Genomic DNA, 20,341 nt, shown 5'->3' with positions numbered 1-20,341 from the left:
CAATATTTGTTTCTTTACAAATGTATGTAGTCCACAACAAACAATTCATGACAACCAGTGAGGTTTTTAGACTTACAAGATTTCAACAACTACGCAGACTGCAAATAAAGTACAAAAATACACACACCTATTTCGGGGGACGTAGCGAGCAGCTGGAGGTTTAGCAAAAGATCCTGTTGGTGCTAATCCATTAACAGAGAAAACACTGCCAATATCAAAATATGCTGGGCTAGCTGTTGTCCAGGGTTGCAGCATATTTGGTGGATAGAAAGGCTGGTGGTGCTGCTGATGAAATGTCTGCAAACAAATCACAAACATTAGCTAAAAGAATCTGTGTCCTTTAATCACAACTTAAATGCATCTCTCGTAACATGTCCTACAATGACAATATCCATTTAGTTTGCATTGGCAAAAATTATGTTCATTCTATTGAAGCAGTGGCAGCACTTGGGGAAGACACCATACATTATAAAGTGTTACGTCACACAACAATGAAAGAACACGATTAAAGTATGGCCACTGTATGCTTTATGCATAAACCTGACCACTGTTGGAGCTACAAAGTACAAAACTCTGACACCTTTCAACATTGCGTGTCTGACAGTAACACGGAAGTCAAATTTTCCGCACTGTGGTTGCGATTGCTGTTGCTAGGTACCACATGTATGCCATGAAACAACAGCCAAGTCATTATCAGAAGTAATTGTTGGAGCATCCAGAGACAGCAACTATGCTATTAGAATTTTACAACGTTTTCTTTCATGGAGTGTCGTATTATTGAAACTAATTTCTTACTTTTCGTGATAATGTCTATCTACCATGTATCATTGTTGAGTCATTTTTCAAAGAAGAGCAATTGCATACGTAAATTGTATTGCTAAGAACTGCTCAATGATATAGGAAATGAATCAAATAATGGGTCCTGTTTTTACAATCTGCAGAAATGTCTTAACATGCAAAGCTGCTGTTCAGTTTATTCTTTATTGTGGGACCAGTTTGGATCAAAGACTATTTCCAGTATAGGTTTTTAACAGTGAAAGTTACTTATATGCATGCATGATAGAAGTCAAAAATATAATATTTATAAATAATGTTGAAGTTGTGCAGAGAGAGATGCATGCAGGGTGTTGATACTCAAGAATGAATTACACCACTGTGTAGGTCGTTTCAGAAAGTTTACGCCACCCTTGGCGACCTCTAGTAAGAAACACTATTTCTTGTTATCCAGTTCTGGCCACTGATTGCCTGAAGCTCTTCCCTGTCCGTTTATCGATCAACTTAAAGACTGCATACTTGGGGGATCCATGTCATCAATGCATTTTTCTTTTAAAAGGGATATACTATTTCAAAGTTAAAGTTAAATAACAGTCATAACAATAACTACTAAATAATACAATCTGCGTGTTGTGAACATCACACACAAAGTTTCCAATAAATTTTCTATTTTATTGAAATCTTAGCAGATTTTCATATCCCTTTGTAGGCATAGTGGACTGATAAAACTTTAATTTGTGCCACTCGAGACAGATGTATAAAGTTCTACAAAACTGCTGAATAGCTAGGACGATTTAAGTTAATTAATAAAGCTTGCAGCAACGAATGTTTAAGACAAGATGCAGTATTCAATGGAAAGTTATGCGAGGTAGACCACCACTGCGTTTACATAGCGTATTCGAGCCAATTATTCCAAGTCTTCACTGTTCTGCAACCTCATTAAGCTGCCTTTTAATGAAGCACACTCAATGCAAGAACAGGAGCAAAACAAATGCAGTGTCTTAGGTGCACTGGTGACTGATCAAATAGTAACATCTCAAGAAGTTGTCTGTATCAAGTATTGCATTCACGAAACAGAAAAACTGCATATTTGGACAAAGTGTATACCTACTAACACTAGCAAAACCACTTTTAATAAGCCGTTTTCCACATGGCAGTTTTTCTGACAACCTGAAAGCAACGGACACCAAACCTCTGCTAGAAAATACAGGGTGTCTGGGCTAAAGGTATACACGAACAAACCTTTGTAATGAAAGAACTCTACATTCTATGTTTTTAGGTAAATAAGCACTCTATAGACACTCCCAAATGTGACCCTGACCTATCACAAACAGTGCCAAGCCATATGGCACACACGTGCACAAATGTTTGTTGTGCAGCAGACAGACATACTCTTGACAGTCAACATGTGAACATAACAAAAAGGTGAGGTGCATGCTATGATTAGCAGAGTTACAATCTGTAACAAATGTTCAGCAGCATGCAAAAAGAGAATGGAATATGAATTCTTCCACACACAAGCCCATTATCAGTTGGACAGAACTCTCTGAGAAATGGGAAATTTGGTTTCAAATGCTGGAAAATATCCTAAAACACATGTGAATGAAGAAGGTCGTGGAATAAGTGTGAAGCCTAGCTAGAAGCTCGTGTAAATCCATCAGACAGCTAGTAGGGAATTAGCCGTCCCTGTTCCATAGTGCATGGATTGGGCACATGAATATCTCCAGTTGCATGCCTACTAACTCAAAGTTCCTCATCACATTAAGTCTAGGATCACCAGAGACAGTATGATTTTGCAGTTGAAATGTTGCATCATGTAGATGAAAACAATGACCTCAATGCAGTGCTGTTCAGTGATGAATCTACCTACGAGATATGTAAAGTTAACTACGTAACTACCTAATATGGGTAAGTGTGATGCCATGAGAAGTGACCGAGCACAAAATGGACATACCAAAATTTAATGTATGGATGGGATTACATGAACCTGCTGTGATCAATCATTTTTTAATGCAGTCTACAGTGACAGGGCACACCTATCAACACGGTCGCTAACTATACAGCTCCGCAGATGCCTCCCAATGTCTTTTTCCAGAAGGATGGTGCTCCATCCCACTACCATGGGGATGTTACCATATTGTTTCACAAGACACTTACTGAGCATTGGATTGGAATGGGGGTCCCACTGCCTGGCCCCTCGGTCTCCCAATTGAGAGTCCACTGGATTTTGGTGCGTGGCAATTTATTAAGGACATTTTTCAAAGGAATGAAGGTATAAGATCTGGCAGATTTGAGAATACCAATCTACACTGCAGTGGAGATCGCACTACCTGTCATGTTTACGAACATGCAGTACAGTTTCGGTATCTGTCAAGCTGCAAACGGTGCCCACATTGAACTGTAATAGCAAAACATGTCAAAATGTTTAAGCTCCTGCATATAATATTGTGCAAATGAAGTTATAAACCTTACTAAATACTGATATAATGGAAGGAAACATTCCACGTGGGAAAAATTATATATAAAAAAAAAGATGAGGTGACTTACCGAACAAAAGCGCTGGCAGGTCGATAGATACACAAACAAACACAAACACACACACAAAATTCAAGCTTTCGCAACAAACTGTTGCCTCATCAGGAAAGAGGGAAGGAGAGGGGAAGACGAAAGGAAGTGGGTTTTAAGGGAGAGGGTAAGGAGTCATTCCAATCCCGGGAGCGGAAAGACTTACCTTAGGGGGAAAAAGGACAGGTATACACTCGCACACACGCACATATCCATCCACACATACAGACACAAGCAGACATATTTAAAGACAAAGAGTTTGGGCAGAGATGTCAGTCGAGGCAGAAGTGTAGAGGCAAAGAAGTTGTTGAAAGACAGGTGAGGTATGAGTGGCGGCAACTTGAAATTAGCGGAGATTGAGGCCTGGCGGATGACGAGAAGAGAGGATATACTGAAGGGCAAGTTCCCATCTCCGGAGTTCGGATAGGTTGGTGTTGGTGGGAAGTATCCAGATAACCCGGACGGTGTAACACTGTGCCAAGATGTGCTGGCTGTGCACCAAGGCATGTTTAGCCACAGGGTGATCCTCATTACCAACAAACACTGTCTGCCTGTGTCCATTCATGCGAATGGACAGTTTGTTGCTGGTCATTCCCACATAGAATGCATCACAGTGTAGGCAGGTCAGTTGGTAAATCACGTGGGTGCTTTCACACGTGGCTCTGCCTCTGATCGTGTACACCTTCCGGGTTACAGGACTGGAGTAGGTGGTGGTGGGAGGGTGCATGGGACAGGTTTTGCATCGGGGGCGGTTACAAGGATAGGAGCCAGAGGGTAGGGAAGGTGGTTTGGGGATTTCATAGGGATGAACTAACAGGTTACGAAGGTTAGGTGGACGGCGGAAAGACACTCTTGGCGGAGTGGGGAGGATTTCATGAAGGATGGATCTCATTTCAGGGCAGGATTTGAGGAAGTCGTATCCCTGCTGGAGAGCCACATTCAGAGTCTGGTCCAGTCCCGGAAAGTATCCTGTCACAAGTGGGGCACTTTTGTGGTTCTTCTGTGGGGGATTCTGGGTTTGAGGGGACGAGGAAGTGGCTCTGGTTATTTGCTTCTGTACCAGGTCGGGAGCGTAGTTGCGGGATGCGAAAGCTGTTTTCAGGTTGTTGGTGTAATGATTCAGGGATTCCGGACTGGAGCAGATTCGTTTGCCACGAAGACCTAGGCTGTAGGGAAGGGACCGTTTGATGTGGAATGGGTGGCAGCTGTCATAATGGAGGTACTGTTGCTTGTTGGTGGGTTTGATGTGGACGGACGTGTGAAGTTGGCCATTGGACAGGTGGAGGTCAACGTCAAGGAAAGTGGCATGGGATTTGGAGTAGGACCAGGTGAAACTGATGGAACCAAAGGAGTTGAGGTTGGAGAGGAAGTTCTGGAGTTCTTCTTCACTGTGAGTCCAGATCATGAAGATGTCATCAATAAATCTGTACCAAACTTTGGGTTGGCAGACTTGGGTAACCAAGAAGGCTTCCTCTAAGCGACCCATGAATAGGTTGGCGTACGAGGGGGCCATCCTGGTGCCCATGGCTGTTCCCTTTAATTGTTGGTATGTCTGGCCCTCAAAAGTGAAGAAGTTGTGGGTCAGGATGAAGCTGGCTAAGGTAATGAGGAAAGAGGTTTTAGGTAGGGCGGCAGGTGATCGGCGTGAAAGGAAATGCTCCATCGCAGCGAGGCCCTGGACGTGCGGAATATTTGTGTATAAGGACGTGGCATCAATGGTTACAAGGATGGTTTCCGGGGGTAACAGATTGGGTAAGGATTCCAGGCGTTCAAGGAAGTGGTTGGTGTCCTTGATGAAGGATGGGAGACTGCATGTAATGGGTTGAAGGTGTTGATCTACGTAGGCAGAGATGCGTTCTGTGGGGGCTTGGTAACCAGCTACAATGGGGCGGCCGGGATGATTGGGTTTGTGGATTTTAGGAAGAAGGTAGAAGGTAGGGGTGCGGGGTGTCGGTGGGGTCAGGAGGTTGATGGAGTCAGGTGAAAGGTTTTGCAGGGGGCCTAAGGTTCTGAGGATTCCTTGAAGCTCCGCCTGGACATCGGGAATGGGGTTACCTTGGCAAACTTTGTATGTGGTGTTGTCTGAAAGCTGACGCAGTCCCTCAGCCACATACGCCCGACGATCAAGTACCACGGTCGTGGAACCCTTGTCCGCCGGAAGAATGACGATGGATCGGTCAGCCTTCAGATCACGGATAGCCTGGGCTTCAGCAGTGGTGATGTTGGGTGTAGGATTAAGGTTTTTTAAGAAGGATTGAGATGCAAGGCTGGAAGTCAGAAATTCCTGGAAGGTTTGGAGAGGGTGATTTTGAGGAAGAGGAGGTGGGTCCCGCTGTGACGGAGGACGGACATTTGGCATTACCCCCAAAGGCCTCACACTCAAAGTTCCCATCTCTGGCTGCAACCCTTCCTTCCATCAGTCCCTATACCAGTTCCAAACTGAACAATCCATTGCCCTCACCCACCTAATCCTTTACCTACACATCAACTCAGCCAATGAACACACCCGTCAACTCCTATCCTTAATAAAAGTCCTTAATCTTTCCTCCCCCACATCCACACCGGCTGTTCAGAGCATCCTCCTACAGGCCAACCGTAAATTAGAACAGCATGCCACCCTCCACCTCAAAAAACTATCCAATCTCCTGGTTTCCCACCTCCGGAAAGGCAACTCACTCACCCTTCACAACCTTTCCAGCAAACCTCAACCTCCTCTCATTGCACACAAACCCAGTCTCTCCCATCTACTCAATCTCCCACTTCCAGCTCCACTCCCTCCAAAACCTCAAAATTCCGATCAACACAATCTGGAACCACAACACCCTAATTCAGTAGTTAACCTTTCCTCCAAACCTCTCTCCCAATCCGAAACCTCTGTCCTATCCAAAGGCCTCACCTTCAGCCCCACTCCCAGATTCAACCAAACAGCCCTCGTCAAAGATTTACTGTCCTACACCCGTACTCTCTGCTGGAAGTATCACTTTGCCACGAAGAAAAATGATCCTAATCCTACTCCTAATGATCCGACTCCTCAAGACACCATCCAAATTGAACCCTGCCTGGAACAGTTCCGTCCTCCGTCACAGCGGGACCCACCTCCTCTTCCTCAAAATCACCCTCTCCAAACCTTCCAGGAATTTCTGACTTCCAGCCTTGCATCTCAATCCTTCTTAAAAAACCTTAATCCTACACCCAACATCACCACTGCTGAAGCCCAGGCTATCCGTGATCTGAAGGCTGACCGATCCATCGTCATTCTTCCGGCGGACAAGGGTTCCACGACCGTGGTACTTGATCGTCGGGAGTATGTGGCTGAGGGACTGCGTCAGCTTTCAGACAACACCACATACAAAGTTTGCCAAGGTAACCCCATTCCCGATGTCCAGGCGGAGCTTCAAGGAATCCTCAGAACCTTAGGCCCCCTGCAAAACCTTTCACCTGACTCCATCAACCTCCTGACCCCACCGACACCCCGCACCCCTACCTTCTACCTTCTTCCTAAAATCCACAAACCCAATCATCCCGGCCGCCCCATTGTAGCTGGTTACCAAGCCCCCACAGAACGCATCTCTGCCTACGTAGATTAACACCTTCAACCCATTACATGCAGTCTCCCATCCTTCATCAAGGACACCAACCACTTCCTTGAACGCCTGGAATCCTTACCCAATCTGTTACCCCCGGAAACCATCCTTGTAACCATTGATGCCACGTCCTTATACACAAATATTCCGCACGTCCAGGGCCTCGCTGCGATGGAGCATTTCCTTTCACGCCGATCACCTGCCGCCCTACCTAAAACCTCTTTCCTCATTACCTTAGCCAGCTTCATCCTGACCCACAACTTCTTCACTTTTGAGGGCCAGACATACCAACAATTAAAGGGAACAGCCATGGGCACCAGGATGGCCCCCTCGTACGCCAACCTATTCATGGGTCGCTTAGAGGAAGCCTTCTTGGTTACCCAAGTCTGCCAACCCAAAGTTTGGTACAGATTTATTGATGACATCTTCATGATCTGGACTCACAGTGAAGAAGAACTCCAGAACTTCCTCTCCAACCTCAACTCCTTTGGTTCCATCAGTTTCACCTGGTCCTACTCCAAATCCCATGCCACTTTCCTTGACGTTGACCTCCACCTGTCCAATGGCCAACTTCACACGTCCGTCCACATCAAACCCACCAACAAGCAACAGTACCTCCATTATGACAGCTGCCACCCATTCCACATCAAACGGTCCCTTCCCTACAGCCTAGGTCTTCGTGGCAAACGAATCTGCTCCAGTCCGGAATCCCTGAATCATTACACCAACAACCTGAAAACAGCTTTCGCATCCCGCAACTACGCTCCCGACCTGGTACAGAAGCAAATAACCAGAGCCACTTCCTCGTCCCCTCAAACCCAGAATCCCCCACAGAAGAACCACAAAAGTGCCCCACTTGTGACAGGATACTTTCCGGGACTGGACCAGACTCTGAATGTGGCTCTCCAGCAGGGATACGACTTCCTCAAATCCTGCCCTGAAATGAGATCCATCCTTCATGAAATCCTCCCCACTCCGCCAAGAGTGTCTTTCCGCCGTCCACCTAACCTTCGTAACCTGTTAGTTCATCCCTATGAAATCCCCAAACCACCTTCCCTACCCTCTGGCTCCTATCCTTGTAACCGCCCCCGATGCAAAACCTGTCCCATGCACCCTCCCACCACCACCTACTCCAGTCCTGTAACCCGGAAGGTGTACACGATCAGAGGCAGAGCCACGTGTGAAAGCACTCACGTGATTTACCAACTGACCTGCCTACACTGTGATGCATTCTATGTGGGAATGACCAGCAACAAACTGTCCATTCGCATGAATGGACACAGGCAGACAGTGTTTGTTGGTAATGAGGATCACCCTGTGGCTAAACATGCCTTGGTGCACAGCCAGCACATCTTGGCACAGTGTTACACCGTCCGGGTTATCTGGATACTTCCCACCAACACCAACCTATCCGAACTCCGGAGATGGGAACTTGCCCTTCAGTATATCCTCTCTTCTCGTCATCCGCCAGGCCTCAATCTCCGCTAATTTCAAGTTGCCGCCACTCATACCTCACCTGTCTTTCAACAACTTCTTTGCCTCTACACTTCTGCCTCGACTGACATCTCTGCCCAAACTCTTTGTCTTTAAATATGTCTGCTTGTGTCTGTATGTGTGGATGGATATGTGCGTGTGTGCGAGTGTATACCTGTCCTTTTTCCCCCTAAGGTAAGTCTTTCCGCTCCCGGGATTGGAATGACTCCTTACCCTCTCCCTTAAAACCCACTTCCTTTCGTCTTCCCCTCTCCTTCCCTCTTTCCTGATGAGGCAACAGTTTGTTGCGAAAGCTTGAATTTTGTGTGTGTGTTTGTGTTTGTTTGTGTATCTATCGACCTGCCAGCGCTTTTGTTCGGTAAGTCACCTCATCTTTGTTTTTATATATTACTAAATACTGAAATATAAACGAACGTTTTTTCTATATCCCTAACCTGGACACCCTGTATGTTTACAACTTCATGACTGTTGCCTTACACTCAACTTTCAGCAAATTGAAAGAAAAAAAATAAAAATAAAATGTTTAAATGTATCTCGAGAAACAGATTAACAACATTAGGCGATATCCAGATTCAGAAATTGCTGGATAATTACATCAGCAGCTGTGAAATTATTGACAATGCACTTTAAAGGAATAATGACAAACGCTTTACCTTTATCTGTACTTGCAAACCACGATGTCAGCGGAAAACTGATACTATTCCCATTAGAGCAACTCTGTATACTTCCATAGAATTACACACTCAACGGATTGATAAAGTTTTATCTTCACTCAGGACGTTCAAATGTTCATACACTTAATATAATTCTTTAACGACAGAATTATTACTTGACAGAAACTAACATTCTGCAAGCTAGTGTTCCTTTGAATTTTCATAATAGCACAGGAATTGCTGCCTAGACACACATTTATCTATGTTGTCAATAGCATTTTTATCGTGAACACTTCCTCTCTGCTTCTCTGTGGTGGATACTTTCACTACCACTCAGCTTGCAATGTGTGAGACAAGATGGACTCTCTGCATTGCTTTTTAACTGTGTCTTAGGAAAGTAATCACAGTGGCAAAAGTTAAATCAGATCTTAAAGTTGAACCGATATTAGGATAGATTACTTAGCTTTCACAGACAACTTGCCAAACCTATATGAGGATATTCGAACAACAAATATATGAAGTCTTAAAGAGTTGGGTCCTCAATATAATTTTTTAGGGAGGGAGGGGGTCATCCCAGATAACCCAATTAAAACTGTACTTTTTCCCCAGGTGAAAATGCATTTTTTTGCCTCAGTCAAGTAACAATACACTTTCAACTTTTCGAAAGAAAAACCAATTATGGGTGAAATTGCTCAAAAACTCACTTGACACCATTTCTTTTCATGCATAATTATGCTTCCTGCCATTATTGCATAGTTTGTAGTCTATGAAACAACTAAAATAAATATGAAAAGCTAATCTTCAAACTTTTTCTTTTTTAGCCTGTGTTGTGCTTTAAGATAACAAATATCATCATCATCATCATCATCAAGACTGATTATGCCTTTCAGCGTTCAGTCTGGAGCATAGTCCCCTTATAAAATTCCTCCACGATCCCCTATTCAGTGCTAACATTGGTGCCTCTTCTGATGTTAAGCCTATTACTTCAAAATCATTCTTAACCGAATCCAGGTACCTTCTCCTTGGTCTGCCTCGACTCCTCCTACCCTCTACTGCTGAACCCATGAGTCTCTTGGGTAACCTTGCTTCTCCCATGCGTGTAACATGACCCCACCATCTAAGCCTCTTCGCCCTGACTGCTACATCTATAGAGTTCATTCCCAGTTTTTCTTTGATTTCTTCATTGTGGACACCCTCCTGCCATTGTTCCCATCTACTAGTATCTGCAATCATCCTAGCTACTTTCATATCTGTAACCTCAACCTTGTTGAGAAGGTAACCTGAATCCACCCAGCTTTCGCTCCCATACAACAAAGTTGGTCGAAGGATTGAACGGTGCACAGTAACTTGGTACCGACTTCCTCCTTGCAGAAGAGAGAGATCGTAGCTGAGAACTTACTGCATTAGCTTTGCTACACCGCTTCCAGTTCTTTCACTATGTTGTCATCCTGTGAGAATATGCATCCCAAGTACTTTAAACTGTCCACCTGTTCTAACTTTGTTCCTCCTATTTGGCACTCAATCCATTTATATCTCTTTCCCACCGACATTACTTTCGTTTTGGAGATGCTAATCTTCATACCATAGTCCTTACATTTCTGATCTAGCTCTGAAATATTACTTTGCAAACTTTCAATCGAATCTGCCATCACAACTAAGTCATCCGCATATGCGAGACTGCTTATTTTGTGTTCACATATCTTAATCTCACCCAGCCCGTCTATTGTTTTCAACATATGATCCACAAATAGTAAGAACAACAGTGGAGACAGGTTGCAGCCTTGTATTACCCCTGAAACTACTCTGAACCGTGAACTCAATTTAACGTCAACTCTAACTGCTGCCTGACTATCTATGTAAAGACCTTTAATTGCTTGCAAAAGTTTGCCTCCAATTCCATAATATCTGAGAACAGACAATAACTTCCTCCTAGGAACCCGGTCATATGCCTTTTCTAGATCAATAAAGCATAGATACAATTCCCTGGTCCACTCTTAACACTTCTCCATTATTTGCCGTAAGCTAAAGATCTGGTCCTGACAACCTGGCTCTGAGCACTATGCGACTTAACTTCTGAGGTCATCAGTCCCTGACAACCTCTAAGAGGCCTAAACCCACACTGATTTTCATCCAATTTGTCCTCAACTAATACTATCACTTTCCTTTCAACAATGACTGAGAAGATTTTACCTACAATGCTGATTAAATGTGCCAGTAAAATTTTAAATATTGGCATAAATGGCTGGTCTTCTGGGTTCGAAGTTTTTGTAAGCGGCTGGATCTCATTGTTCGTTGAGAAGTTTTGACAGACAGTAACACTGAATCCTGAATCCTCCTTGGTCATGCTGACAAAGTTTTATGAATTTATTTGTAAAAGTATAGACAGTGAAAATTAAAAATATCCTGTGGTGCCTCTCCTGCTCCAAGTCAACCCCTTAAGAAATTCATCTCACATTCTCACACACAACAAAATTCATCTTGCGTAAAAGGCAACATACTCTGATACCAAATGCTTCTCAAACCACCATTTGCAATATTTTCCCACAACCTGTTAGAAATGTAAACAGTTGTGACATCACACTCCAATGCAACTGAAAACCATCATCAGGTAGGCCATTCCAGGGGATAGCACTGCCATTGCCTAATGTGTATGATGTCAGCAGGAATAGTGCTAAGGGCTCCTGCTCGTGGGCAGCCTCTGAACACTTTCAACTGCGGTCCTCAAGAGTTCCAGAGTCACGTACTATATGTTGTACAGTGTTGATGCACATTATTAAGCATCACTTAAATCTAAAATTATTACATGAACACTTATCTTATAATGACAGCCACCTGCCAAGACTTAATATTAAGAGGGAAAACATCTTGCTGTGTTCACAAATACAAACTGTAGCTCAGAATGAGCATGATGCAAAGCCACTGAAGATTTTTTTGAGGCAATTTTTTTAGGTTTCCTGTATCGGCTTGTCTGTTTATATGTCTTATTCTAATGACGGTTCTTCACCACCTGTAGACAAACAACTTCGTGATGCATTTTGGGAAGCATTGTCATAGAAATCATCTTTTGTATCACAATAAAATGTTGGTCCTACTACGTTCAATACTGTCAGTTATTACTCACTGTGTTACACCTAATATTTTACAGGTATTATGTGATTTTTCTTCTGAGAAATATTTGAATACATACATCTGCCAGCTACTGCCACAATTCTGCTCTTATTGTCTACTTTCTAATATATAAACTACTTTCAAAGTGCCACAATGTACTAGAATAAATAAATGTCTCTAAACACCACACCTTGCAATGTACTTGCAGTTAGACAGTTACAATTTCTGAAATCCATTGCCCGTGGCCTCTAGTCTGGTGAGCAGCACTGCAGTCCTGGGTCCATGGAGAAACCATGAAAATCCACAGCATTACTTCATACACAAACAGGTCTGGCCAGCAGGCAAGTTGGTGAGAGAGATCTGATGGGCTTTTGTTTTGGTTCAGGGCACAAAAAACAACCGGGGTCATACACACCCAAGTTAAAAGACAACTATACATCAGCCCCAACTGACTTAACAGAAGACACCTAATAACAGGCTCTGGGAAAAAGGGCTAAAAAGGACACCATATAGAAGCGGAGGTACAAAACTAAAAATTAAATAGCCTTCGCCATACTGTTATGGTGGATAAAAAGTAAAATGCGGTCAACAATCCGTGCTTCATTTGCCAAAACGGCCGATAAATCAGATGGCAAACCCAAGTGGGTACACAAACGGTTAAAAAAATGGGTATTCCAACAGTAAGTGGCAGACAGTTAAAACTGGGATGCAATGTGGTGAGGTAGTGCCACTTAAATGAGGATGGCTAAAAAGGCAGTGCCCAATAGACAAAAAAATTAAAATGTACTCCACCAAGCGGGAGGGACGAGAGGTGGTCATTCAAGCTGCTGCAAGAGGCTTAATAAGCCAAAGCTTATTCCTGTGAAGGGAGGACCATTGGCAATTCCAAAGGGACACCACCTCTTAACAGGCAAGAATACCGAGATTACTGGAGGGAATAAAGGTACTCGTGGGCTGAGGTACAAGGACTGCAGCCATGGCAGCAGCCCCATTTTCTGGCAGATCGACATAACCAGGAACACACAGAAACATCACACTGGCTCCACCAAGAATGAGCAAGTGACAGTTTTCCTGGACCCACTGTACTAAGGGATGGGTGGTGTACAGTGCACATAGACTTTGAAGGGCACTGAGTGAGTCTGAGCAGAGGACACAATTGAAAAGGCTGTGTCACTGGATGTACTCTGTGGCCTGAAACAAGGCAAAGAGCTTGGCTTTAAATACTGAACAGTGTGCTGGAAGCTGATATCGAAAGACATGGGTGCCAATGACGAAGGCACACCCGACCCCACTGTCAGTCCGAGAGCCATCAGTGTATACAAAGGTACTATCGCAAAGTTCCATGCGAAGGCCGTGAAACTTAACGCAATAAACCAAGGCTGGAGTAGCATCCTCAGGAAGCGAATGAAGGCCAACATTAACACGGGCCGCTTCATGAAGCCAAGGTGGTGAAGAGTTCACACCTACCGGAAAAATTGCAGGTAGTGTGAAGTTAAGCCGCCGTAACTAGTGCCGAAAGTGGACTCCAGGAGGTAAGAGTGACACGCCCCATAGTGGCGATCAAAGGAATCACTAAAGGAGGCATAGGATGGGTGGCCACACATGGCAGACAAACAGCATGCATACATGCTGAGGACAGGGTGTCTACATGGACAAGGAAAAAGAATTCCCGGATTTTTCCCACATTTCCCGGGTAAAAATACACTTTTTCAGTGTTGGGTGACCGTATACTATTCCTTGGTACTGTAAAACTGATCAATCCTTTGATTGTTTATTGTTTTATATACCGAAGTAGAATTTCCTGCCACTATAAAAAACGAAACTCAGGGGAGGGGAAAAAAACACGTTTTGAAACACCTTTCATGTGCAGCAGTATGTACGCTGCATATTTTCGTATTACGAAGGTGTAAATTCGAATTCCACCAAATACCGCATGTTACTTTCCAAACCATTGAAGCAAAGATTGCGACGCGCTTTTGTAAGCCACGCATGACTCATGTCACGTGATCTCGCCAGCTGATGACAGCATAGGACACACGATGTAGTCAGCCAATAGCAAGATCACTCTTAAGTAGCGCGAAAACACAAATAAGAAAAGTTAATGGTTTAAATTAATATGCATAGCATTCACATATAATATTTGTCTCCAAGATTCATAAGCTGGAAGAGAAGCTAAGCTTCCACATATAATATTGATCTTTTCTGCGCGTGATACATTTTAATATACATCACACAAATGTGCCAATAAAATTTTTAATAACGACATAAATGTGTGATCTTCTGAGCTCTAAATTCTTCTAAACGGCCATCCTCAAAGAGTTGATTTTTAAATCAGAGTCAAACACTTTGTTATTTAAGAAATTCATCGTACATTCTCGCACATAGTTCATTTTGCGTAAAAGGAAATTTGCTTTTAATGTATGTAACGCTTTTCAAACCATCATTCGCAATATTTTCCCGCTACCTGTTAGAAATGCCGTAGTTTCGTTTCAGCAGTTGCAAGAGAGAGCCAGATAAAAGTTGTCACCGCACGATGACTCAGGAAGGCCATATGTTCGTACACATAAAACATTAAAAGATCTTACATTAGGTCATAAAAGAAACAAGACATCAAAAGATACTTCAAGAGCATCACCGGCCAGTGTCGCCGAGCGGTTCTAGGCGATTCAGTCTGGAACCGCGCGACCACTACGGTCGCAGGTTCGAATCCTGCCTCGGGCATGGATGTGTATGATGTCCTTAGGTTAGTTAGGTTTAAGTAGTTCTAAAATCTAGGGGACTGATGACCTCAGAAGTTAAGTCCCATAGTGCTCAGAGCCATTTGAACATTTTTTCAAGAGCATCGGAATTTCATGAACCATACTAAAATGCACAATTCGGCTTAAAGTGCACATTCTTATGTCCAGAGTCGGATGTAAATTTTCTTGGAGTACCAGTATTGTATTATCTCATGTTTGGTTCTTTATCATGGCATAATATCATACGAGCACTTGCAATCAGCGAACAATTGAAACCAGCCAACAGTGTGAAACTAAACAGTTCATTTCAAATAAACTGACTGCCTCAGCAGAAAGGATTAATAAAAGCCAAATCTTTTTAGCGAACAGACAAAAATAACTTAATTGTTCTGCAAGGCGATTAATGCTTGACTGTCAAAAAGGTGGAAATAAAATCTGAAACTAATGACATATTTTAGCCATCCGTAACTATGCGAACGTATTTTAATTCATTTGATATATCCCGGTCACAAAAATCCGTTTTATCATTTAACGTGAGAGCAATAAACGAAGAGGAAACAACAAAATCACTAAACGTTAACACAGGTCACGTGGAGACGACCCACCTCCCCACCACAACTCAGACTGCTCTGTGCATCAGGCTCGGATTTACTATATTTCCAAACCGGGCAATATTAGGTAGTGACGCCAAGCCACACTTCTGTAACAAGAAGCGGGAGAAGGTACTACTCATACCCGAGTCAACTACGCATGCACAAGAGCCCGCCCACAACTGCTCGAAGCAATCTAATTTAAACAGTTGTCACGTCACGCACATCGGAGCAATTTGCTGTTATGAAGCATTGCATAGTCTTCCAAAAGCCTTTGACATATTTTACTGTTGGCAGACGCTTGTATGAGTACTGTGTTTTGTTGTTGTATGCGGTGTATTTCCTTTGCAACTTAAGTTTATTTTACGCTTTTTTCTCTCTCTTGTTCATGTTTCGTTGCTGCAGTGTTATTCTGCAGTAGCGGGGTACAGTAATATCCTTTGTTAGAGTATTGGTTCTTAGCACTCAAAATCACAAAAATTTAACTGAAAACTAAAACAATGAAAAATTACCGGAATTGTAAACAATTCCTGGGTTTTTCCTTGTTTTCTCCCGGATGAAAAAATTCCCGGGTTTTTCCCGGAACTCCCGAGTCGTATACACCCTGTGAGGAGAAAGTCACGCAGGTAGGACAGTGGTAGTTCAGCAGCTTCAGCTTACAGACTAAACTGGGCTAGCGTAAAAGGCACCCGTGGTCAAACAGATGCCACGATGGTGAATAGTGTTGAGACTGCATAAGAGGGATGGGAGTGCAGATGCATAAAAAAGCACCCATGGTCGAGTTTCGAACAGACAAGGCACCGGTACAAACCGAGGAGGGTGGTTCGATTGGCACCCCAGGAAGTGCCATTGAGGACACGTAGGACATTGAGGAATTGCGTACAGTGGACTGCCAGGTAAGACCCATGGGAAGACCAAGAGTGTTTCCTATCACACATGAGCCCCAGGCATTTCATAGTTTCAATGAATGAAAGGGCAACAGGCCCAAGTTGTAAAGATGGTAGGAGAAACCACCTGTGTTGCCATAAATTCATACAGATGGTTTTGTCAGTCGAAAAGGGAAAGCCATTGTTGATGCTTCAGGAGTAAAGACAATGAAGACATTGCTGAGGATGCTGCTCAGTGAGACAGGACCATGGAGAACTGCAATAGACGGCAAAATTGTCAACAAGAAGGGAGCTGGACGTGCCCAGCAGGAGACAGACCATTATAGGTTAACGGCGATAGCAAGGACGATGACACTCGGGACAGAACCCTGAGGCATAGCGTTTTTCTGGACAAAGGCGTCCGACAAGGCAGAACCCACACGCACCTTGAAAACTCATCTTTTAAAAATGCCTGAAGGAAAAAGGGCAGGCAGCTGTGGAAGCCCCACGTGTAAAGAGTACAGATACCGGTTCTCCAGCAGGTATCTTAGGCCTTCTCCAAATAGAAAAACATGGCCATAGCCCAGGATTTCCGCAGACCACCATTCATGGCATGGGTAGACAAAGTAACGAGATGGTCAACTGCAGAACCCTGCACTCTTAAATCCACACTGTACATTAATCAGTAAATCGTGAGACTTGAGTCATCATACCAGCCGGACATGAATCTTAAGTTCCATCACCTTGCAAACGCAGCTGGTAAGAGAGATGGGGCAGTAGCTAGAAGGAAGGTTTCAGTCCTTACAGGGCTAGGTATGGGTACGACGGTGGCTCCGTGCCAGTGTCCAGGTAATGTGCCCTCTGCCCAGATGCAGTTTAAAGTGTTAAGCAGAAAATGCTTGCCCGCAAGAGAAAGGTGCTGCAACATCTGAATGTGGAAGTCATCTGGCCCTGGGGTGGAGGATCGGGATGAACAGAGCACGATCGAGCTCCTCATAGTTAAGGTGGCATTGTAGCACTCATGATGGGGAGAGGAGAAGGGTATCGCCCGAGCCCCCTCCACTCTTTTCCAATGGAGGAAGGTGGGGTGATAGTGGGAAGAGCATGAAACTTCTGCAAAAAGGTGGCCCAATGTGTTGGAGATAGCAAGAGAGTCCATGATAACATTGTCTGCAACTGTCAGGCCAGAAATTTGGAACGGAGGCCAGCCAGGAATTTGAAGTTGCACGTCTGCTTGGCCATGTCCTTCAAGGAGTGAGGGGAAACGAGAACAGAACTATAGGTGCCAGACGGAATAACACAGGGTTTGTGACTAGCCAGTAACTTTCAAGCGACTGGTTAGGACACTTTTCTTTCCCCGGATCTCTTAGGCAGCATGCTCATCAAGATACATGGGACAATCCTGACAGAACGCGGCATGAACGCCATTGCAGTTGACACACCGGGGAGATGGACGATGACAATCGCTCGTTTGCACCCCTACCACACGTTACAGATTTTGCTGGGTCTCGACAAGACGTTCTAGTGTGATTGAAACAATGACAAGTAGCAGCCCATCAGGTTTGGAATGTACAGCTGGACTGTGATAATTTCATAGCCTGCTTCGATCTTCAATGGCAGCACCACTACCAAAGAATAGGGAAAGAGTGCGGATAGGCACTAAGGAGACGATGGATTAAACAATGGATAGCAATGACACCCTGATCAGAGAGGTAAGATTGGATTTCGGCCTCTGTTATACCGTCAAGCAGCCTGATGTAAATAACGCCATGGGTAGAATTCAAAGTTCTATGGGCCTCGACACTAAGAGGATAGCAATGGAGAAGCAAGGTGGCAAGCAGTTGTTGTGCTTAAGTATCAGAAGTAGTCTCCAAAAGCAAAGTGCCATTCCATAAACAAGAGCAGGATCTCACAGGGCCGGCAATTTCATCAACACCTTTCTGAATAATAAATGGATTTACCTTGGTGAAGGACTGACTGTCTTGAGTATGAGAGACCACAAGGAACCGTGTGCAGTGGAAAGGGTCTTTGATCATTAGCCTCATTATGTTTATGTTTCTTAGATGTTGATTGGCAAGATGATTCACTCATTGCAAGAAAATTCCCCACAATTGCCAACACCTCCAATGGCGCACTGCTTCCAACTGGGGTCTCCCTTCACAAGGGGACGCACCCCCCTCAGGTGATTGTTCACACCTCAGGTCACACATCCCGAACACCTGACAGAGGGACCAATCGGCAATTTGGGAAGGTTGCAGCTCAGGCAATTTGGGAAGGTTGCAGCTCAGGCAATCACCCCTCCCTGGACCTGGCCTGTACCAGGGGGTACATGCGAACCCTCCTGTCGACCCGGGGCTGTGAATTGTGTGTTACTAAGTCACCTGTTACGCGTCAGATGCATGGGCTGGCCTTCAGGAGCGCACAGGGAGGAGAAGAAGAAATGAACCTCAAACGCTGAAGAGGAGGAATGAGAGAACAAGGGAAACAAAGGTAGGAAAAGGGAGTGAAAAACAAAAGTGAGACTGTTCTTCCATCAATGCAGAACATTCCCAATAACATCCCAGACATGTTCCCCAAGGGAGGGGAAAAAAGCATAACCAGAGGGTAGATATGCAGCAGGGAAGGGAAAAAATGCTGCAAAGGCTGGGGCCCCCTAGTAGCCAAGCATGAACCCCCAAGGAGTGGCGAGAACCATCCCCCCCCCCTACTGGGGGGGGGGGGGGGAGTTAGGCCTAATGGGCAGAATCTAAATATTAGGAGGAAATGAAGGGCTTCAGATCAGCAGGTCCGACCCACAAGGATACCCGCAGAAATGGCCGGGGTTTTGGCCTATCGCGAAAATCCACTAGTGTGACCAGCTAATCAGAAGTCACAGACAGCATGTTGATGAAATGGGACTGTGGTTATCAATACATGCAACAGGTAACTTGTGCAAATGCTCTTGAGAATCAATCGTAATGAGCTAATTAGCAAAACACACACACACACACACACACACACACACACACAGAAGACTGTTGTGATTGGCAAGCTGAAGGAGCCACTGGCTCTGAAAGCTTGCCAATCACAACAGTCTTACGTGTATGTCCAGCCACTGCTTGGTGAGTAGATCTTTCAAACTATGGACTGCAATTTATTGGTGGAACACTTAGTTCAGACCCTTCTGAAGAAATACTGTGTGGTGTGGGATCCGCACCAAATAGAATTGTCGGAGGACATAAAAAAGGTTCGAAGAAGGGCAGTTAGTTTGGTATTATCACAAAATAGGGGAGAGTTAACAAATATGATACACGGATTAGGGTGACAATCACTAAAACGAACGTGTTTTCATTGCAGTAGAATCTTCTCATGAAATTTCAGTCACTATCTTTCTCCCCAAAATAAGATTTTTTTTATTTTCATCTACATATTGAGAAGTGCTCATTGGAGTAAGAGGAATCAGAGCTCACAAGGAAAAAGATTTAAATGCTCATTATTCTGTGTGCTGGTTTGATAGTGGAATGCTAGAGAAATACCTTGAAGGTGGTCTGATTAACCCTCCGTCGGGGAATTGTGCAATGCAGAGTACTAGTGTAGATGTAGAAGCACAGGTTGGCTGGTTGGTTTCGGGGAGAGGACCAAACACCGCTATCATCAGTCTCATCGGATTAAGGAAGGATGAGGAAGAAAGTCCCCCATGACCTTTCAGAGGAACCATCCCAGCATTTGCTTGAAGAGTTTTAGGGAAATCACAGAATACCTGAATCAGGATGGCCAGATGCAGATTTTAACCGCAGTCTTTCAGAATAGGAATCCAGTATGCTACCCACTGTTCCACCTTGCTTGCAGAATCCAGTTACTCCTATCCACAGTAGGTTTCTACCTTAGCAGTTGCATCTTAGTTTTTCTATCTCTCTACTTCATGTTTTGCAGTAACCTCTAGTTCGAGAATTACTCCTGTGCTAGTTGACTGACTTAATTTAATTTTCT

General features: G+C 44.2%; 1 protein-coding gene across 7 annotated transcripts in view; it reads right to left on the bottom strand.

Moving 5' to 3' along the window:
* LOC126481518 (la-related protein Larp4B) overlaps nucleotides 1-20,341 on the bottom strand; it is a 348,210-nt gene that overhangs the window by 41,223 nt on the left and 286,646 nt on the right. For all 7 annotated transcript variants that reach the window (XM_050105316.1, XM_050105321.1, XM_050105317.1 and 4 more), the window contains one exon: nucleotides 128-297. In XM_050105316.1, the coding sequence (XP_049961273.1) occupies nucleotides 128-297 (170 nt within the window). The remainder of the gene's footprint in view (nucleotides 1-127; nucleotides 298-20,341) is intronic.

The sequence above is a fragment of the Schistocerca serialis genome, chromosome 5, assembly GCF_023864345.2.
Source record: "Schistocerca serialis cubense isolate TAMUIC-IGC-003099 chromosome 5, iqSchSeri2.2, whole genome shotgun sequence".
In the NCBI taxonomy this organism is placed as follows: Eukaryota; Metazoa; Arthropoda; class Insecta; order Orthoptera; family Acrididae; genus Schistocerca; species Schistocerca serialis.
This window is presented reverse-complemented; position numbering and strand designations above follow the sequence as displayed.